Below are 23,293 nucleotides of genomic sequence, written 5' to 3'. Positions count from 1 at the left end.
GACAGGAATTAAGAGTTAAATTCAGTAAGTTTACCAAGGGGAGCAACCTGAAATTCTGTTGATTGGTAATCGGCTTAACTATCATTTCCTCGCCGATTTAAACAATTTAGACTGCTGTTTTCTGCTAAAGAATTACTACATTAACTGACTGTGGGGTTGTCTGTTTCAAAATGATATTGTGTGTGTGTCCACAGCATGTAGTTACTGTTTGCAGCACTGGGGGCTATTCTGGCCATCTAGGTCATGCCAGCTCTCAACAGAATAATGCCATGGGTGCCATTTCCCCCTTCTTATTTTATAGTAGCTTGTAATTTGTTCTCTTTCATTTCCAATTCCTTTGACTTCTTATCTGCACTAAGGGATGATTTTACAAGAGCCAATTAACCTACCAGCACATCTTTTGAATCTGAAAGGAACCCCAAGCACCTGAGGTAAAAAAAACTGGCACGGTCACAGGGACTCTTAGGGATTGTTGGGACATCTTTCAGGAATTCCAGTATGTAATGAATGTAGTAGTCAGTTAGTACAGGCTACAACTAGACTTCGATCTAGGGTGTGGAAAGCTGCCAGAGTATGCATCCCATTGCCTTCAGAGAACTCTCTTAGTCCAGTGGGAAAAGAAGTCTGTTTTGGATGTCTGCATTTTCAGAGAAGGTGTTTGAATAGGTAGAAGTGCTCACGTTAGTTGAGATGTGCTCTCATTGTAAGTATTTTAGGGGGCCACATGCCTACACCTGGAACATTGAAGCGAACAGCTGTCATGGCCATTGACACTGTATTTAATCACTGACTGTTATCTTTGAGCTTAAAAAGTATAAAACCTGACTGTACTTTTAAGTTCAGAGAGTGTCACCTGAGATTTTCATGTCTGCATGGGGAGGTCGAGATTTAACCTGGCCCCCGGATCTGAAAAACAGCAACTACATCACCGTTCTCCCCCTGGGCATGGAAAAACAGTTTGTTTAAAAACTAACCGGTCACTTTGTATCATGGCAACCATTTTCTCCCTCTGCATCTGCCTCCTTGACCATGAGATACGGTTAGCGCACACTTTTGCCATGGGCCCTGAGAAATAAGTTCTAAAACACATGTAGGAATGGAATTAAGGTCAGAGTAGAAACACTTACATTCCTAAGCAATGGATCTAGGCCATTGATTTGCATCCATAAGGGCCACTAGAATATTTAGATTTAGTATATTATGTAAATCAGGGATAAAAGATGGTCACCATTAGTCTTACTGTAAAGCTGTTAAATTGTTGCATAACACTGACTGGTTCACCTGGCCTTTAGGGAGGGAAACTGGCCACTCTGGACCACCTGGGACTCCAATCCACAAATGTTGTTGATTGTAATTTACTTTTGAAATAATGCAACAGCTAGATACTTCCGGGACCAGCGGGAGAGTGGACAATGGATGCTGACTTTACTAGTGATGTCCATGTCTAGGTAAGGAAATAAAAGAAACATGGAAATATAGGACACAAGCCATTCTGCAGGTCAGGACCAGTCCAGAAGAAGGGTCCCGGCCTGACATGTTGACTACCTATTCCTCTCCATAGATGCTGTCTGGCCTGCTGAGTTCCTCCAGTGCTTTGTGTGTGCTGCTCTAGAGTACAGTATAGGAATTGGTTGTTCAGTTTGATCCTGCTCCACCATTCAATGTGATCGTGTCTGATCATCTAAATTCAGTACCTTGTGGGGGGACAAAGCAAGAACATCTCTTGATCTCTTTAAAATTACATCCAAATCATTAAAGGAATTTGATGGAGTTGCATATTACAATCTGTTCACGTTGGGGCAGGTTATCCCTGTGCATGATGTCACTTGTGGAGTAAGATTAGGGAAGTTGCTGGAGTTGTTTGGATAACAGGAGGGAGACCCGCAGCTGGGGTAGTCAGCTCCATCTGTTGCAACAACTTCCCGTCATGCTTTCACTGAAACTCAGGATCTTTTATCAACTGGAACGCTATTACCTTTGAATTATACACAGGTGAGTAACCAAGATCTGTTGGTGTGGGATTTTCTGTCCTTGTATACTACATTGGAATTAAAAGCAGCAACTTAGCTTTGTGTTGAGTGAAATGCCTGCTTCTGACTGATTAATATGATAATTTGGGAAACAGCAAACCAGGAAATTAGAGCACAAGTGAGAGAGACAAACACAAGGGACTGCAGATGCTGGAATCTGGTGCAACAACAAAGACTGTAGGAGCTCAGCCGGTCAGGCAGTATCTATGGAGGGAAACAGCCAGTTGATATTTTGAGATTGAGACACTTCAAAACATCAGGACTGGAAATAGAAGGGAGGCAGGCCAGCATAAAGGTAGTGGGGGGAGGGCTGAAGTAAGAGTTAGAAGATACAGGCAAGCGGGTGATAGGCAGGTGGGGAGCTGGGAGAGTGGAAATGTTGCAAGAAGTTGGCAGCTGATAAGTGGAAGCTGATGAAGATATAGGAGAGGATCGGACCATGGAGTAAATGGAAGGAGGTGGGGAGAAGAGCTGGTAGGCCTGTGTGGGTGATAGGCAGATTGAGAGAGCAAAGGAGGGGTAAGAGAGGATGTAATGGGGCTGGTGGGATAAGAAAAATAGGGAGGGGGAACAGAGGGAAGTGGAAAACCATAAATTGGGGAAGTTGGCATTCATTCTGTCGGGTTGGAGCCTCCCAAGGCAGAATCTGAGGTGCTGTTCCTCTGATCAGTGTCTAGCCTCAAGGCGGCAGTATAGGAGGAAAGTGGAATTAAAATTGATGGCCACCCGGAGATACTGGACGGAGTGAAGTTGCTCAACAAACATGATCCTCCAACCTGCATTGTGTCTTACCGATGTAGAGGAGGCTGCGTCAGGAACACCAGATACAATCACTAACACTGATGGATTCACTTGTGAAGGATTACCTCATCTAGAAGGAGTACTTAGGGCCCTGAAGGGTGGTGAGGTGGAGATAAAGGGGCAGGTTACAGGGATAGGTGCCTGGAAAAGGATCAATGAGAGGGACAAACAGTCAAGGGAGTTGGGAGAGAGCTGTCCCTGTAGGGAAAGAAGGAGAGGGGAAGATATGCCTGTTGGTGAGATCCCATTGGTAGTGTTGGAATTTGTGGAAAGTGATATGATGAATGCATGGGCTGATGGGTTGGTAGGTGAGGACTAGGGCAGGGGTCAGCAACCTTTACCACTGAAAGAGCCACTTGGACCCGTTTCCCACAGAAAAGAAAACACTGGGAGCCGCAAAACCCGCTTGACATTTAAAATGAAATAACACTGCATACAACGTTTTGTTTTGCCTTTATGCTATGTATAAACAAACTATAATGTGTTACATTTATGAAATTGATGAACTCCTGCAGAGAAAATGAAATTACATTTCTGCATGCAACAAAAACATTTTGAACTCCGAAAAAAAGACGTTGGGTTGAAGGTTACTTTTAAGTAAAATACTCAACGTCTATTTGAGTCCTTGTATTTATGAAAAACGCCAAACTTAAATTTGCCGCCAGCAGCAAACCAAAAATAACGTCAGCCAGCTGTCAACCTGAAAAATAAAAGGACTATTTCACTGAACAATGAAAACATATGAATATACGTAAAATAATAGGCAATTAAAATATTTATCATACTTGTTCAGGTTGACTCACACCTGACAATGCAGTCGTATTTAGTAGGGATGGATCGCTGCTTAGGGGAGTGACCGGGAAGGATAATGTGTTTTTTTCCTCTCTGAACTCACAGAAGCGTTTCCCAAACGATGTTTGCATTGCGATGATTGCAGAATGTAAATACTCCGAATTTATCATGTCGTGACCTTGTTTGAACTCTCTCAAATTGGGGAAGTGAGACAATGTGCCTTTCTGTAAATCTCTGGCAAGCAACGTCAACTTGCGCTCGAATGCCAAAACATCCTCCAACATGTGCAGGGCTGTACGTCCTTATCCCGTTGAAGAGCTGTGTTCAGCGTGTTCAGGTGCGCTGTCATGTCTACCATGAAGTGTAGCTTTTCCAGCCACTCTGGCTGTTCCAGCTCAGGAAAGTTGAGCCCTTTGCTGCCCAGGAAAGTTTTCACTTCTTCCAGACACGCGACAAAGCGTTTCAGCACCTCCCCTTTGGACAGCCACCGGACTTTGTTGTGCAGCAGGAGATCAGAATATGCACTTTCCAGCTCGTCCAGTAACAAACGGAATTGACGGTGATTTAAACTTTTTGCCATTATTTTATTGACAATCTGAATGACAACATCCATTACTTCTGTGCATTCCGGAGGAAATGTTTGAGCGCACAGTGCCTCTTGGTGCAAGATGCAGTGAAAAGTCAGCAGCTTTCTGTCCAGCGACTTCTGCAGTAAAGCCACAAATCCCTTGTGCGTTCCCGTCATATTCGGCGCCCCATCAGTAGCTACTGACACCAGATGGGTGGTCTTTATTCCTTTGGCTCTTAAACAATTCAAGACAGCCTCACAGATGTCCTCCCCCCGTGTTTGGTCTTTTAGAGGTATCAACTCAATCAGTTCTTCCTGTGGCCCGGCAGAGTTTACATACCGGCAGAACAACGCTATTTGTTCAATATCACCTTTGTCTTTAGACTCGTCACAGGCAATCGAGTAGGCCACAGCTGAATTGATGTCTTTAATTTGCTGTCTTGTGATGTCTTCTGCCATTTTTATGGTTCTGTCTTTGACAGTCTTTGCAGAGAGGGGCATATCCTTGATTTTCTGCACAATTTCACTCTTGTTTTTAAAGTCCGTGAATAGATGTTCTGAAATCTTAATGAAAGATTCTTTTATATATTCACCATCTGTAAACTGCTTCCCGTGCCTGACTATTTCCTGAGCGGCAATATAACTGGCGTATGTCGTTGATTTTCCAGACTTCATCCATTTCTGGAAATGATTTTTGCTCAGATCAACCTTCCGCATCAGTTCCGAAACGGCTTTTTTTCTCTCATCTCCATCCGGATATTTTTGAGCAAAGGCTGCGTGTTTATTCTGGAAATGCCTTGCGACATTTGACTTTTTGTTGTTTGCTAGTTTCTCATTGCATATTAAGCATACCGGTAAACCAGTCTCGTCAACAGTGAAAGCAAATGAATCTGTCCACGTATCATTAAACGTTCTGTTTTCTTCAGTCACTTTTCTTTTTTTAGAATTCTCCATAGTTGGCTTACCTTGGATCGAAAAATTAAAGAAATCGCGCACTGGCGGGTGTCAGGTATTGGCAGTGGTGACGTATATTAATAGCGATAAAAACACGTTGTAGCGGTGTGCTCACGCAGTCAGTAAACTGCAGTCGAATAACTTTATTCGAACTAAACAGCCTTGCTTTTAAGCCTCCCTCAACCCAGCCCCCATGGACGCAGATGCTGCAAAAGACGCGTACTCACAAACCCCCCTAGGCTATCTCCCTTAGCCTGAATGCTGGCTAATTGTGAGCCGTTTCGGATGTGCCAGGAAATGTGTCGCCACACTTAGATTGTACAAGATCACCATAATCTTCAAATTTAGAATTACATTTCAAAAGCTAACAAACTAACATAAAATACATTTTAATTAAATACTGACCAATTATTTCCCAAAGCCACAGGGAGCCGCAGCACAGAGGTGAAAGAGCCACAAATGGCTCGGGAGCCGCAGGTTGCCGACCCCCGGACTAGGGGAACTCTAAACCTGTTAAGTCTTGAGAATGGAGGAATAGGGCAAGGATAGATGTACAAGAAATGGAAGAGGTGCTTGTGAGGGCTCCATCAATAGCAGAGGGGAGGGAGACACTGTTTTCTGAAATAGGAGGACATCTCTGGTGTTCTGAGGTGTGATGAGCCTCATCACTAGATCGGAAGCAATGTTGTTTTGCAGACTCTTGTACTAGCTGTGCCTTTTACTGTCTGACTCCATCCACGGGTGCTGAATTGGCCTTAATGAGGCCACACACACAAAAAAATAGTGTGTTGACCATGAATTCTCAAAGCTCCTTGGAGCTGTCTGTCCAACTGTGGCCAGAGGATCACTGGCAATGGCTTCTTTTCCCATTATCAGTTCATCTAGGAATTCTCCACGGATCCATGCTTTGTCCCTTCTGTTTCCTTGTCTAAAGATTGCCCCTTGAAGGGGTCACCCAAAGGAGTTAATTTGCTTCCATATAAATGCTTGCACCACCTAGTTCAACGAACAGGTCATTGAAGGAATTATTGATGTTCTGTCTCACATCCTGAAATTTCAACAGTTCTTTCCCCCCCCCCCAGATACTGTTTGACCCACCAAGTTCCACCAGCAGATAGTTTGTTGCTCCAGATGACAGCATCTGTGGTTTTGTATCTCCATCTGACACCTAGTTCAACTTCTCTTGCATTTCTGTTGAACTCTCCACCAGCTCTGTTGGGTTGATCGTTTTTTTCTGGCATTTATAGGATCGCACCACCCCCCCCCCCCACAAACTGAGCATTAGGAAATAGAGAGTTACTGCTGTCAACCCTAGCCTCAGACATAATCTCAAAACCAATTCCCTTTGTTGCCACAGTCTTGAGGTGAAGCAGGCTCTACAACCATTTGTGAGCCCTGTCCGACTAGTACTGAGATTACAGGTTGGACAGTTAATATCCTCTCCATCATGGAGACTGCTACTTGTGGAATGTGTCTCTGTTCTAATGCTTCGGGCCATCTGCCACTGACACCTTTGTTCACGTCTCTGCCACCATTTTAATTAATCAGGTGCTTCTTTGGCTGAAATCCCTTTACTGGTTCTTCCTCCATCCTCCATATAAACAAATAGATGACCATGTACAACTCTGTAAAGTTGGTATCCTGTTCTGCAGTGATAAAGACAGGCCAGTAGAAGTTTCAAGTTATAGTTAGGGAAAAAGAAGTTCTAAAATGCAGGAAAAGCAAAGGGATGGAATGAATGAACAGAATGCTTATGCTAAGGAAGGAATAAATGACAAAAGGCAAGAAAGGGAAAGGCGAGAGGAAGATGAGCAATTTTAATTGTTTGCTTCCGATACGTGGCCATTGTCATATTATTTGTATTCTTTGTAAGAGTAAGAGTTGACCGCGTTGCTGTGGGTTGGAGCGGCCCCTAAGAAGATGCAAACCAGCTAAGGACGGGAAGAGCAGTCTCCAACCGTTAATGGCAGTAGCCTTTTACTACAATCATTGTCAGTTTCACTACTTCTAGTTTTCTGTTCCAGTTTTAATTACTTGGCTTTAAGTTCACTGGCTGCTGTGTTGGAGTACAAGGTGTTTTCTTTGACTTCTGGATGGCAGTTCAGTAACTTAGCCACTGCGCTACCATACTTGGTTAGAGAAAGGTTGGGTTTAGAGGAGGGTAAATGTACAGTCGGTCCTCCTTATCCACGACTTCCGCATGCACGAATTCAACCAACCGCGAATCGAGAAAACCTGGGAGTGCTGTCCCAGCACTTGTTCAAGCATTGTTCACCTCGCATCTCGTTCGTTTGCTACTTTGTTCCTGTGAAACAATGGCTCCTCGAAAGTGTCCTTATTCCCTAAACAAGACAGTGTAACAATTACAGTACGGGTATTACAAGTTTTACTCATTGTTTGAGTAAAAGAGGTCCTTCTGCAGCTGTACAGGGCTCTGGTGAGACCCCACCTGGAGTATTGTGTGCAGTTTTGGTCTCCAAATTTGAGGAAGGACATTCTTGCTATTGAGGGAGTGCAGCGTAGGTTCACAAGGTTAATTTCCGGAATGGCAGGACTGTCATATGTTGAAAGGTTGGGGCGACTGGGCTTGTATACACTGGAATTTAGAAGGATGAGAGGGGATCTGATTGAAACATATAAGATTATTAAGGGATTGGACACACTGGAGGCAGGAAGCATGTTCCCGCTGATGGGTGAGTCCAGAACTAGAGGCCACAGTTTAAGAATAAGGGGTAGGCCATTTAGAACAGAGATGCGGAAAAACTTTTTCACCCAGAGAGTGGTGGATATGTGGAATGCTCTGCCCCAGAAGGCAGTGGAGGCCAAGTCTCTGGATGCATTCAAGAGAGAGTTAGATAGAGCTCTTATAGATAGCAGGGTCAAGGGATATGGGGAGAGGGCAGGAACGGGGTACTGATTGTGTATGATCAGCCATGATCACAGTGAATGGCAGTGCTGGCTAGAAGAGCCGAATGGCCTACTCCTGCACATACTGTCTATTGTCTATTGATCATTGTTTGCCTCGCGTCTCGTTCGTTCGCTGCTTGTGTTGTGACCGAGAGGAACATGTGCAGATTTTTTGTCAATATTCCCTAAACATTACAGTATAACAACTACTTACATAGCATTTACATTGTATTAGGTATTATAAGTAATCTAGAGATGATTTAAACTATACAGCAGGATGTACATAGGTTATATGCAAATACTACACCATTTTATATAAGCTACTTGAGCATCCATGTTTTTTGGTATCCGCAGGAGGTCCCGGAACCAATCCCTCACGGATAAGGAGGGTAAATGTATTGGTAAATCTCCCTTCACATTGCAGCTCAGTATTTACGGCATTGTTTCTATTAGCACCTTCAGTATATTGTGAGTTTAGGACATACTGTACAATTATGCTTGCCTAAACATTTCTACACTGCCCTACTTTTGCTTCCAGAATTAGATTTTAAGTCCCTAATTTAACATTCCTGCCCTAGTATTTGAATCCATTTCTCTGCAACCCCCCCCCCCCAACTCTGTTTCTTCTTCAAGCTCCATATACACGCTTTCCTGTCTCCCACTTCCACAGACTATTGCTGATTCCTGCTCTTGCAGGTTTTGAAATTTCTTCCCTCCGTCTGTCTATCTCTCTTCTACAGACCCTTTTAAAATGAGTTTTGGACCCCTCTGTATCACTCCTCTTTTGGCTTGTTTCTTGCTGATGTATTTATGGAGGAGGGCTCTTTACCAACAGCTTATAATGATGCAGTATCTCCAGCGCAAATCAATGAATAAAAGTTAATGATTTTTAAAAACCCACTCCTTAAACTGCTAGTTGAAGATTCGGGTACAACCTCGTTATCGGTTTTCTGATCCTAACTTACTGGCCCAGCAGAGTAATTCACTACATACGGGTACTGAAAACTGTAGTTCCAGTTACCGTTTGAGTAGTGTACATACATTGCCGAGTTTCATCATTCCACTGTTTTCTCCAACCACCCCTGCTCCGGCTGTTTTGAAATGATGATTGATACAATATCTGTCTACATTCCAAAAGCACTATCCCTTACCTGATCTGTTTTTTTTTTGCAGACATGCATGGTGTATCCAACCTACGATCTCGCTCTTTGTCAGGGACTGGAAGATCCTTGGTTGGGTCCTGGCTAAAGCTGAATAGAACAGAAGAAAATTTTCTACTCTATGCACACCTCACCTATGTCACATTACCAATGCATCGCATTACGACAGGTAAATTCCATCATCAGTTTCACTGCTAACAAAGAGAAAATCTGCAGATGCTGGAAATCCAAGCAACAGACACAAAATGCTGGAGGAACTCAGCGAGTCAGGCAGCATCTATGGAGAAAAGTGCAGTCGATGTTTCGGGAAGGGATTCAGCCTGAAACGTCGACTGTACTGCCTGGCCTGCTGAGTTCCTCCAGCATTTTGTGTGTGTTGCTCAGATTCATTTCTGTTTGGTAGACATCCAAAAACAATATCAGAGCAAAAGGAAATGTATTGCTCATTCGTTATTAATGGACAGTTGATCAAGAGACACCAAGGGAGAAAAATGGAGAGTAACACTGTATTTGACTTTCCAAATAAAGGAAAATATTTTAATATGATTACTAAATTAACACATAGCTACCCATTTGCCCTGTGAAAGGCAGAGTTTCTTATTTCCTTTTAAAGATTTTTCCTCTTAAAGATGGCGCTGGCAAGACACGGCAACACTTTACAGACAGCAAACGAAACCACTAACTACTCTATTAATAACATTATTTTCTGGATTACAATCACTGCAATCTGCAGCCTGTAATTTCCTTTTGGGAGCTGTGCTTTTGAACTGTTTGTACGGACTGGCGTTTTCGTGGTATCATGAAGGATGCGGTGAAGTGCACTCTTGAGAACGCAGGTACAGCCGCGGTGGCCTTTGCTGCAGTGGACTTGGGGCCAGTTTGTAGCGCAGGGCCTGGGCCTGGAAGCAAGAAATAAGCTGATGCTTGGCCATTGCTGGAGCAGACCTGAGGCCAGATCAAAGCAGCGGGGCCCGGCCCCACAAGTGTAAAATGAGCCAGTGTTTGCAAGGTGTCAAGGCCGAGGGTGAAGGATGAAGTGATATTCAACTGACTGCTCCATGAGGCCTACTGTGGTGAACTGCATTTACCTATCTGGACATGCGTCCCCCCCCCCCCCCGCTGACTGCTCCTCCCTCAGTCTCCAGGATGTTGTGTGGTGGGCTCTGGCTGCTGATGCTGCTGACTGTGCTTTCTTCCAGCTATTAAAAGCTGATCTTGACTCACATCTCCGAGAGTTATTGATGGTGCACTGAACTGTCTGTGTGGCTGTGCCCTCTAGCCATCAGGCTCCTGGACTCCCCTCAGCGCTGAACTGTCTGTGTGGCTGTGGACTAACTTTTGGAGACTCTGCAGTTCACATTGTCTATGTTATTTGTTTACTATTTTATTGTTTGCATGACTTGTTCTTGTTTTCTCACTCATTGGGTGTTTGTCGGTGTTTGTTGTGTGGGGCTTTTTAATGGGCACTATTGCGTTTTTGTTTCATGGCTGCCTGTAAGAAGACTAATCTCAAGGTTGTATATAGTATACATACTTGCTAATAAATGAGGTTGGTACTTTGAACTTTAAAGACCAAGGGACCAAGAATGGGTGTGCAATTGATTCATGGATTTGAGCTAGGAACTATTGCGAGTTTGGTGCATCAGAGAGAAGAATGCAGAATGAAATACTTTTCACTGGTCTTAAAAGTGATGCCATCTGTTAAATTAATCTAATTCAAATTCTGTTAGATTCAATCTGGCAAGTTCACTTATTTAATTTACCTCTTAGTAAACCTTTCCTTGAAGGCACAGATGTCTGGAAGTATGTGAGGTTCTTTAAATATCAAATTATTCCAGTTTGATTTATTAAGTCATCCCTTTTGATTTTCTTTTCAATTGTAAATGGATTATTACATAGCTACAACATAACGGTTCATAAATAATTAATTATTAATTAATGAATCTTGGTAAATCAGATTTATTTTCTTTAAAACATTCAGTTTTGCTCAGACTGGAGTTGTTGATTCTGCAACAGGAAATACACCAGACAGCATCTGTGAGCAGATGGATCAAAGATTTGGGAAGGACCTCATGAAATATCAATCCTTCTGTTTACCTTGCAGTTGCCGAGTAATCTGTAGGGTATTCTAGGCAGATTCATTTCCCGCTTTTCCATATGTTTACTGCTGTTTTGAGTTTCTAAACATGTTTTCCAGCCACTAACATCTAGCCACGTGCCAGGCTACTGTGCAGAAGAATGGGAGGCAAAGATTGCCCAGTGGTGAAGTGCTTGTGAATGAATTTCTGTAGAATTCCCTCCCTCCTTTCACATCCAGTCAATACAAAAATAATGTGTAAATTAATAATTAAAGAAAGAAATGTCTTGTACTGGTCTCAGATTACTTAAATGTGACAAAAGAATTTTACTTTAGTAACCTTGATGATACTATTCAGAACATGTGGGAAAACATGCCTACTTATAAAATCTTCCACATTCATCAAAAGGAGCAGTTGGAGTCTCTGCTAACATGACACCATGAGAAGCTATACGGTGAAGCCTCTGAACATGGCCACCATAAGATGTTATAAAGTGCCGTGAGATAACACCTCTTGATACTACAGCAATTCCTTGGCACACGCAGAAGTGTTAGACTAAACATTGTGCTCAATGTTCTAAAAATAGGTCTTGAAGGCTTCACTCTATCGCACAAGTATCAGTACTCCCACTGAAATCTGGAATCCTCTAAACTTTATTTTCACCTTCAGAGTAGAATGGTTAGAGTTGTACAGAAATGGGACCCTTGGGCACCACATCCACGCTGACCTTTTTGCTAATCCATATTAATCCAGTTTTTTTTTTATTTCAGTTTTGCTAGGAAACAGCAACATCCTGTTGTGCTGTCAGATTCTCAGGTCACAGTAATTCCATAATCTTTTTCCAAACCTATTATCTGAAGTGAATTACAGCAAATTAACTGAATTAAAACAGGATTATTCTTCAAAAGCCAGTAATTATAAATGCTCATTAAGTGCTCTGGAGTAATTCCATGTACAAACCCCATGTTTCTCTCTATCAGATATTTTGATTCCAAATAAAGAGAAAATTGGAATTAGGATCATTGTTCCTGAGCCCCAGCGCTCATTTGAACCTTAGTGTTAAGATTTAATCTTGACCTTTCAAATTACATTCATGGTCTCTCTATTTCTCTCTCGTAGATATTTTAGAAGTCCGTCAGAAACCAATCCTGATGACATAGCAGAGAGAAGGCACTGCCTTACAAACTCGCAGCTAAGTGCCTAAATGCAACTGGATTCTTGACGACGCTACCACCTAGTGTTGGGATGGAAGGGAAGTTTATTAGAATACCAGCCAATCAAAGTGCCTCCTTCACCTGCCCACAGGACGTTGCCAGTGTTCATTTAGTAATCACACTGCGTTTGTTTTCTGATCAGAGTCCAGTCAGGAGCTGCTGCTTAATTAATAAACAACACAGAATGCTTCGTGAATAGTCTCCGAAGGCAACTGCTTTGTGCCCAAGAACACCAGGAAAGGAGAACAAAGACAGAGGGAATTAACTGCTGAAATTTATATTAAAAGAAAAAAAACATTACATTAACTTTTAAAGGAACTGTGTTCAATAGGTAGAGGACAATTTTCTTCCCATACTCTATCGTTTGTCAAATCACCATTTGAATAGTGTGATTATACCAGTAACGTTGTAACACTTGATTTTTTTTTTACAAATGGGGCAGAGGTAACAAAAGACATGGAACCACTGTGACCATGCAGTGTTATTAATTTTTGTGGAGTCTATGAATCAACGGGGTTTGTTAAGGAAGAGGGAAAAGTGGCTGCCCTTATTTTAAAAGAAAAGGCAGCTTTGTTGATCTTGTCAAAGGCAATCATATTCAAAGGGAAACACATGCTTGGAAAATCTAGGCTGTTGCTCATGAACCCCAGGGAGTTGGACTGTTGGTTGTTAATTGGACCCTTACATTTGGGTATGAACTTGTTTTGTGGAAATTGTATATATTAAAGTCATTGCAAAATCCCTTTTCTAGGAATATTTCTACATGCAAGGGTAAAGATTTGTCTCTGTTACTAATTCGTAACTGTTTAAGATAGGATTTTGCTAGCACTTTCTCAAGCATGACATGACCTAAATTCGGTCTGGAGGTGTCCCTGTGTGGGAGCTCAGCATAGCTTGCCCTGGTAGCAATCCTTGAGTGCATCTGGAGAATGATTAAGTAATCATCCGTTGAAACCCTCAGTACAAACTGGCCCAAAACAAAAGTGAGTTTTAGTGAGGGGAAAAGGGAATCTTGCAGCTGATGCCATTGTACATACAGTACATACTTGGGGATTAAAGATTTTAACAATTTCTTTAAGTTGTCCATTGCTTGATGCAGCCAAAGTGGAATAAGGAAGCTGCAGCTATTTAATGAATCACTCACTGGATCCCTCTATACCAGGCCTCAATGTAGAGCTTCACCATTTTTACCATCCAGGAAGGTTTTGCTCTGACCTCTTCCTCTTCTTTATGGAAGACAAGTCATTTCTATTTGTTGATAAATTTAAAATGCTTGTATAGTACCTTTCTCCAGTTCCTACATTCAGCTGCTTGCATCACAGAACAACAACTTCATGGTGATTTTCTTGAGAAGTTTAATTGAAAAGTGCAATAGCATTACTAACCGTTGCTTCCATGTCATAAAACTTCGCACTCATCAGAGGAACATAAATTAAGTTTTGTTCACAAATGAGTATTAACTTTTGGCTTTCATTTTTGATGCCTCCTAAATGCAGACCCTGAAATTGAGTAGGTGTGCATTCATGAAGTAGAAGGAGAATGAACACTGTGGCTAACACTGAATCTGTTCCATTATGACCTTCTGATAGAAAACTTTGCACGAAGGCAAGCTCTACAAGTGTGTGAGAAATAAAGTTTTGTAACAGAATACTCCGTGTACATATAAATAAGATCATACGTTGCCCTTTCCCAAAACAGCTAATTGAATTGCTGATATTGTTGTGTTTCTCTTTTAAAAAGAGTATTTGTTGTAATATTTTCATTTAATTAGCTTAAAAATTTATTCTTTTCTGCTACTAGGCACTGCGGTAACAGTGACTGGACACCTGCCACTTGTGTATTTTTTAAGTGGTGACAGGATTAGAATAATATGGAAAGAACTAAAGCTTCAAATACTTGCTTTCCTTCGGGGGAGGGAAGAGGAGGGGAGCTACCATTATGGGATGGCTGAATGCCAAATTCATTGGTTCATTGTCGTCGTTGAGAGACCTCAGTGGAAGTAATTTTTTTTAAATTTTGGACAAAAATGGTACGCTAAATAGACATAGCACTGAGCAGGAATCCGAAACCACAAAGTGCAACTAAAACTTATCTTATTGAATGTTCTGGTGGTCGGCGATTCATTCACTGCTGTGAATCTGGTGCTCAGAAACCATAGTTTTTCTGCTTCACCTTGGACAGTGATAAAGCGAACTTGCTGTCCATTGTTGCGTTCAGATGTTCCTGCATGCTTTGTTGAATGAGTCACTAAAAGGTTTTGTAGCACAGCCCTGTATTGGGGTTGTTTTGCTGACAAAACCAGCCACTTTCCCCCCAATATTGCTTGCTTTTACAACATGAGGTTGTACCAGGAACAGTCTTGCAACCACATCCTCAGCTTGCTTCAGAGTGCTGCTGTGTGTCATGGTTACAGTTGAAAGCTCATGGTAGGGAACAGAGGTGAAAGGACAGATGTGATTAATTCAGAATATATTCAACAAACGTCATATTCTGAATAAGGAAATATGGCCAGTAAAAAATACCTGTGGCGGAAACAACTTTGGATTGTTGACACAATGCCTAAGTACGACTGTATTAAAAATATAAAGACTAGCATATTTGTTAAAGTCTTCCAAAACAATTGGTCCACCATTTCAGCATCTTACTGTTTTGCACAATGCAAAAGTTTCAGTAACTGAAGCACGCAACCACTAATAAGAGTGCTCCAACTATTTGCTTGGAAAACCTTCATATTCTATACAATGCTCCTATCGCCCCTTCCATACTTAATAGTTGTCATTAAAGATTAATTCTCAGAAAAATCAATTTTTCCCCAAAGAGGGCTGACATTTCTAGTTTAGTAGAAGTTTTCTGAAAGGCACTACCAACCAACGTCAACACAAGTTATCTGTGTGATTCCTATTTGGGCATGTGCCATCTTATTTTGCTCCTTTGTATTTACCTCAACGCTCTCAAACCAAATTGACTTTTTAAAAGAGCTGTTTTCAATTGTTCACTGACAGTTCTCCTTTAATAAATAAGTTCCTATAAGTGAGCTCTTGCAGGAAATTGACAGGCTGTCTCATTGCACAAGATTAATATTCAGTATTTTGTCAAATGCTGAAATGATTCAGAGTGAAAGCTAGAAGGCAGGAAGGAGATTCATGGGTTCTTTCAAAAAGGAACTTGTTTTGCAAATTAAGGCGAAGTTCATTCTGATACGTGGGTATTTATTCCTTCTGATGGAGTAAAAATACTGATTCATTCAATCTGGCTTGTTTTGAAACAGTTGTTCAGTTTCTTATATCTATTTGTATAGATGATTTGGGCAATGGCATAGGTCAAGATCAAAACCATCCATGTGTCTTCCAAGAGATTAATGCTACCTACTCCTTGATGCTCTAGCCAGGCAGTGTGTATCAAAATATTTATCTTTGCATCCTTATCACTTAAGCTTTGAGTGAAGGCCTAGATGTACAAAATGTAACACTGCTTCTAGGGACAGGGGACTAACGTATAGATTCTGGCCTTGGCAGGGCTTTTTTTTAACCCAAAAACTGGAGTTCATCGATAACACATTGAGTTTTGAATTAATTTAAATGCAATTCTGTTGAAGTTCTATTAATATTTGAAGATGGCTAAACATTAATCATGAATATTAATTAACATATACGATGAAATACCCTTGTAAACCCAAAATTTAAGTATTATTTCAATATAATCGGCTCAAGTTACTCCTAAACAATGCGATGGAAAACCTACACATTTTTTTTCACTCTTGGTAGCTCGCCCAATTCTTATTGTTTAGGAGTAGGTCTATGACCGGAGGGTGTCTTTAGTGGTTTGACAAACTTTTGGAAGAATGGACTCCATCATTTTTTTTTTTGCATGACTCGAGAGTGATTGTATCATAAAAATGACTGAACCAGTCAAACCATTTGTTAGAATGTTCCTCTTCAGAGAACCCTGAAAAAAATGTGCATGCTACTATTCTTTCAGATTAAACTATAGGCTCAACTACAATTTAGTGTGTATTGATCATCCAACGTTGTACTAAATTATTTCAGATACTCTGATTTTTCTCATAACATAGAACTTTGGGCATTTGGAGCAAAATAGCATTTTAATACCTCACTGTTTCAAAAGCTAGTTTCTACTGTTCAAAGCGAGTAATGCAAAGTCATGTCTGTTTTATTAGCTACCCACGTGGTAACATTATCTGCTAATATTTAAACTCCAATGTGCCAATTAGAGCAGAAAGCTGCAACATTTCCGGTCTGTTTCTGGCGGTGATCACAAGACCACTTGGCACAGTCTGTAGAGAGATACGATCTATGTCTAAGCACAGTGAAAAGTCATGTGAGATTTTTGAGCTGCTGAACAAAGTTCTTTTGGAAAAGAATTCTTACCTTCACCTTAACTCCACTCCCTATCTCACAGAGGAACCAGTAATTTTCAAATTTTCAGTCTACTTTTCTCCATGTTTCTACTGATTGGATCTTTCATTGAAGGAGAAGTTAGTCTATTGAAATATAGTCTCTTCTGGGTTTGTTATTTTTATAACTTCCTATGAATTGTAAAAAGTCATGAAATTGTATCAGATTTCTCCAACAGCTGCTGGGATAGCGATGTGTAAACCTGTACACTTACCTGTAGCATCTTTTTGCAGGTGCAGATTTCTAGTGTCCGATGTGAAATAATTCCAGGAATTCCCCATTGTAAAACCACCTACTTGTTTTGTACTTGCTACAGAACCTACATTCTTTCAGAAACACTGTTGTTCTAATATTGTTCTAGCCTGCATGATTGTTCCAGATTTTTATTCTTTATCAGAAGTAGTTTGACAAGTTTCTTTATTTATATAAATAATGTGCCTGATGGTCTGCCTTCTCCCTTGATCTCATTTACCATGCTCAGGATGATACCAAAGTACAACGTATCAAAAGAGATTCTACAAGAGCCTGGACCATATCCACACAGTTGGAGAATGCCTCTGCCACCTTTATAAAATAAAGAATCCTTTTAATACAAATCTTAATTGTCAATGAATATAGTTGTAACCCTGTCCTACAGGCAGTGAATCAGGTGAAACACTGCCCTAACTTGGACTTCCGAACAGATCACCCCCACTTCTCAACAAGTAAACACTTCTTCTGTACTACCACAACTAAAATGGTAGATACTTCTACATGTATTTGATCTCCCCCTTCACATCCCTTCAGTCCGCTTTAATAATGTGATTGGTGGGGTGGCGGGGGGGGAAGGGGGTTCCTATGCCTAGGAACAGTTTCCAGGATGGATTTACTGGCTTCTACGCCAAGGCAAACCAAAGCAGGAAAAACGTACACAAAATATTTTGCCGATCCTTTACTTGAGGGATTTTGTCCACAAAGGTGTAGCTTCCTTATTTAATTCCAATTCTGGGAATTAAGATTTCAAAGAAATAACCCAGTGGGAAGTGAGGCAGTGCTTAAATGCTTTGATGATAAACTTATGTTTTTTTTGCAATTTGAGCTGCCAGATATAACATCACTGAACTTGCTTCATTGAAGATGGGATTTCAAGATTATGATAGAATGTGAACAATTTTTCTAACCTAGCTTCTGTATGATTCAGCTCAAATATTGGTGAGCAATGCCTTTGTTCTGATTGACATTTAGTAGGGGATAACCTTATTACGGAAAATGCTGCTGTACTTTGGGCTGCAATCTGCATTAGAATCTGTGACATTTTACTGTGGCGGAACACAGCTGATTCCAACACCAAAATATTTTGTCAAACTAATAATGGTCTAGTCCAGCCTCAGTTATTCGGTTTTGTCTTTGCTTTAAATCCTCCTTTAAATAATTTAAAATTTATCTGAAATATGTATTTTCCCTTTAGATAGATCAACAGAAATATCTGATTTGAGGTGCTGTACTTGGGACTGATACTACCCTCAATACACAGCAAAGAATATGTCCAAGTGAATGATTGAGGCATTTTAATAGCCAGGCTGAGCACGGTATTATTGTGGTTCATTCTCTCATGGGAGCCTCAAATCCCATGTATCTTTCACTTTGATTCTTATGTATGCATAATTTACAGCTCACCAATCTTTTGTCTCCTAGTTTTTCTAATGCTTTTTTATAATTCATAAGAAAAAAAAGTTATTTAAACTTCCTTCCAGCCCTCCTAATTGTCTTTATAATTCACTTTCTCCTTGTGTTTTGTTGTGTAAAATGAAATGGACTTGAGGCACAGCTGTGCTGCTGTTAAACCTAAATAATGTTGAGGCCAAAAGCATTGTTTAACACAGTCCAATTATAGGTGTCAAGTTGTGAAAAAAGTAGGCTTCAGTCTTGTATGTAAATATACTATTAAAGTTCCTGATGCTTCAAAATAATTTAATAAACAGTCAATAAATCTATTACAAGTCTGTTGTATGATTTCAATGAAACAGTAAAAATAAAGCATTTCATTCAAAGAGTGCATTTTAAGAATTCACAAGGTACAATAGCCCAGCTGACCTCCCCTTCTGTGCTTCCTTGTACCTCAGATTGACAAGGCTCTGCTGAATAACTATTAAAGGACAATATCAGCTGAATCGTAAATTTTAAGCTGGTTCTTCAATTAGAATGCACAAAACCTCTACGAAATTTCTATTGAATTATTTGTTCCAATTTAATTTGGGGGGGGGTTGTTTACCAAGATTTATTGTTACTCAAAACCATTCAACTAAAGCTTTTAAGCTCCAATGTGAGGTGTCTAGGAGGCAAAATACAAAAATACAAGGAATGAAGGTGGTTATTCAGCACCAATAGACCAAGCTCCTGTTAAACATAAGTAGACAACCTTATTATAATGTATTGGTGTGTATTTTGACCCTTGTGGGTTTCTGTCAAGTTGTATGTTATATACGGAACGTAATGTGAGAGGGTATTCTGGATAGACGACTTACAAACAAAATAAACAGCTGCACGCTGGTTCCTCACCTCTCCATCTCTCGTGTGCGCGTTACTCAGGGCCACCCAGCTTTCCAGGACCACAAACCTAACAACTGGCAGCGAGGTGACGGATCCTCACAGATAGTTAGCGTTCTGTTTCCTTCAGCAAGAGAAGTCCGCGTGCACCGTTGTGTAATGTGCGTGGGTGAAAAGACGATGGCCGCAGCGGGGAAGAAAGAATTCGAGAGGAGAGAACGGGAGCAGGATGGTTAAATAAAACAAATAGGAAAGGGAGAGAGATGGATAAGACTAATTAACATTTCTGGAACATGATCATGACCTGGAAGATGGCAACAATGTTTGGAAGTATGGGGCCATATGATGAAATGACAGAGCAACGGAGTTTAAATACTGAATATATTCCACTGGCAAATCAAATTTCAGATGATATTCATGTTCCAACTTTTCAGACTGATTGGTGCAAAAAATGTAAAATTTATTACGCAGTCTAGAGCGACCTGCTAAGCCTGGCGCTAACCTTTATGAGGACGTAATTAAAGTCTTACAGGACCACTATTCACCTGAACCTCTGATTAATGCTGAGAGCTTTAGACTTCATAGAAAGAATCAAAATGAAGGTGAGTCTATTTCACAGTTTGTGGCAGTACTGAAGCAATGATCTGAACACAGTGATTTTTGGCAGTCGCTGAATGACATGTTACATGATAGACTTGTTTGTGGACTGTTCAGCCAGGCAATTCAGAAACATTTGCTTACAGAAGCATTAATAGCATTACTGAAGGCAATTGAGATGAGTAATTCCATGGAGATGGCATCTGAAGAAGCATAGCTATTAAGTGCATCTTCCCATGTTCATGAAGTCTCGACTGAGTTTAATAATAAGACACCTATTGGCAAAGTTACCAAAGTGGACATTCAGCAAAAGAATGTTGATATCAGATTTAGAACGCCACAGCTGTGGCAAAAATGAACATATTAAATGAACCTGTAAAATTAAAAGGACACTGTCAACTAGAAACACTGTAATACAGAAAACTGACTTTAGGAAAAACAAACAAAAAACACGTGAACATGATGGAGCATATTGAGGACGGACTGAGTGAATCTCACTCCGTGGTTAAAGAATCTTGGCATGTTTTATCTACTTCAGGACACAAAGACTACTATTGGCTAACTGAGCCCATGGGTGGATGGGGCCACAGTGAGAATGCAGGTGGACACAGGTGCTACAGTATTGCTTACAAGGAGGAAATACAGCATCTGACTGCAGAAGGGACAAGGTCAACGTTGAATATTTACACTGGCAATGTTGTCCCAGTGAAGGAAGTGGCGTATGTTACAGTGGAGATTAATGAACTCCCACTGTACATTGTCAAAGGTCGTTATCCAGTGCTTCTGGGCTGCTCACGGTCGGAGCAGCTCCAATTCAATTGGCATGAAGTGCACCTAATTAGTAGGAGCCCTGGTCTACGTAATTGAGTTCAACTTGAAACTTGATAGGGAGAAAGTAAAGTCTGATGGTGGTATAAGAGAGGAGTTGGCCAAAGTAAATTGGAAGGAGCTGCAGGCAGGGATGTCAGCAGAGCAGCAATGGCCCGCATTCCTGGGCAAAATGAGGAAGGTGCTGGACATGCGTATTCCAAAAATGAAGAAATACTCAAATAGTAAAATAATACGACCATGGCTTACAAGGGAAGTTAAAGCTATTGTAAAGGCAAAAGAAAGGGCATACAAGAAAGCAAAAATTATTGGGAAGATAGCAGATTAGGAAGTGTTTAAAAAACCCACAGAGAGCAACTGAAAAAAATCATTAGAAGGGAAAAGATGCAATATGAATGCAAGCTAGCAAATAATATAAAAATGGATAGTAAAAGTTTTTTCAATTATGTTAAAAATAAAAGAAAAATGACAGTGGACAAAGGACTGCTAGAAAATGAGGCAGCAGAAATAATAACGGGACAAGGAGATGGCTGATGAACTAAATGAGTGTTTTGCAACAGTCTTCACTGTAGGAGACACTAGCAGTGTGCCTGATGTAGTGTGTGAAGGAAGAGAAGTGGGTGCAGTTACTATTACAAGAGGGAAGGTGTTCAGAAAGCTAAAAGATGTAAAGGTACATTAGTTACCCAGACCAGATGAGAAGCACCCTACGGTTTTGAAGGAGGTAGCATTAAAGATTGTGTGGCATTAGAAATGATTTTTCAAAAATCATTGTTTTTCTAAAAACTCTGGCATGGTGCCAGAGGACTGGAAAATTGCAAATGTCACTCCACTCTTTAAGGAAGGAGGAAGGCAGCAGAAAGGAAATTATAGACCAGTCAGCCTGAGCTCAGCAGTTGGGAAGATGGAAGATGTCAATTGTTAAGGATGAGGTGATGGAGTACTTGGTGTCACAGGACAAGATAGTACAAAGTCAGCATGGTCTCCTTCAGGGAAAATCCTGCCTGACAAATCTTTTGAAGCTCTTTGAGGAGATTACAAGTAGGATAGACAAAGGGGATGCAGTGGATGTTGTATATTTGGACTCTCAGAAGGCCTTTGACAAGGTGCCACTCATGAGGCTGCTTATCAAGTTAAGGGCCCATAGTATTACAGGAAAGTTACTAACATAGTTAGAGTATTGGCTGATTGGTAGGAGGCAGTGAGTAGGAATAAAGGAATCCTTTTCTGGTTGATTGCCAGTGACTAGTGGTGTTCCACAGGGATCAGTGTTGGGACCAATTCATTTTATGCTGTGTAGAAATAAATGATTTAGATGATTGAATAGATGGCTTTGTTGCCAAGTTTGCAGATGATATGAAGATTGGTGGAGGGGCAGGTAGTGTGAGGAAACAGGTAGGATGCATAAGGACTCAGACAGATTAAAAGAATGGGCAGGAAAGTGGCAAATGAAATACAATGTTGGAAAATGCATGGTCGTGCGCTTTGGTAGTAGGAATAAACTATTTTCTAAACGGGGAGAAAATCAAAAATCTGTGATGCAAAGGGACTTGGCAGTCCTTGTGCAGATTACCCTAAAGGTTAACTTGCAGGTCAAGTCGGTGGTGAGGAAGGTAAATGCCATGTTCGCATTCATTTTTAAGAGGTCTCAAATACAGGAGCAAGGACGTGATGCTGAGGCTTTATATGGCACTGGAGAGGTCTCATTTTGAGTATTGTGAACAGTTTTGTGCCGCTCATCTTAGAAAAGATGAATTGGCATTGGAGAGGGTCCAGAGGAGGTTCACAAGGACGATTCCAGGAATGAAAGGGTTATCATAGGAGGAACATCTGATGGCTCTGGGTCTGTAATCACTGGAATTCAAAAGGATGAGGGGGGGATCTCATTGAAACCTTCTGAATGTTGAAAGGCCCAGACAGTAGATGTGGAAAGGATGTTTCCCATGGTGGGAGAGTCTAGGAAAAGAGGGCACAACCTCAGGATAGAGGGGTCCCCTTTCAAAACAGAGATGTGGAGAAATTTCTTTAGCCAAAGGGTAGCAAATTGTGGAATTTGTTGCCACTTGCATCTGTGGAGGCCAGGTCATTGGGTGTATTTAAAGTGGAGGTTGATAGGTTTCTGATTGGACATGGCATCAAAGGTCATGGGGAGAAGGCTGGGAACTGGGTTGAGGACAACTCAGGGCTTTACAAGGCACCAAAGGTGAAGGCATTCATGGAGACTCCATCACCACAGAATTCAAGTCAATTAAAATCTTTCTTAGGCCTACTAACATATTATGCAAAGTCTGTTCCTAACCCAGCTAGCTTGTTGAAACCACTTGATGAGTTTTTAAATAACTCAACACACTGGCAGTGGACAGATTGCTGTGAAGAGGCTTTGAAAAAGCCCAAAACAGCTTTGTCACAATCTGAAGCACTCA

General features: G+C 41.0%; 1 protein-coding gene across 2 annotated transcripts in view; it reads left to right on the top strand.

Moving 5' to 3' along the window:
* kiaa0930 overlaps positions 1-18,884 on the top strand; it is a 98,232-nt gene extending 79,348 nt beyond the window's left edge. For both annotated transcript variants that reach the window (XM_059977990.1, XM_059977989.1), the window contains 2 exons: positions 9,226-9,381; positions 12,410-18,884. In XM_059977990.1, coding sequence (XP_059833973.1) covers positions 9,226-9,381; positions 12,410-12,450 — 197 coding nt within the window. In that variant the 3' untranslated portion in view covers positions 12,451-18,884. The remainder of the gene's footprint in view (positions 1-9,225; positions 9,382-12,409) is intronic.
* The last annotated feature ends 4,409 nt before the right edge of the window (positions 18,885-23,293 follow it).

Source organism: Hypanus sabinus, chromosome 8 (assembly GCF_030144855.1).
Source record: "Hypanus sabinus isolate sHypSab1 chromosome 8, sHypSab1.hap1, whole genome shotgun sequence".
Taxonomy (NCBI): Eukaryota; Metazoa; Chordata; class Chondrichthyes; order Myliobatiformes; family Dasyatidae; genus Hypanus; species Hypanus sabinus.
The sequence above is the reverse complement of the archived record's forward strand: the minus strand, read 5'-3'. Positions and strand labels throughout refer to the sequence as shown.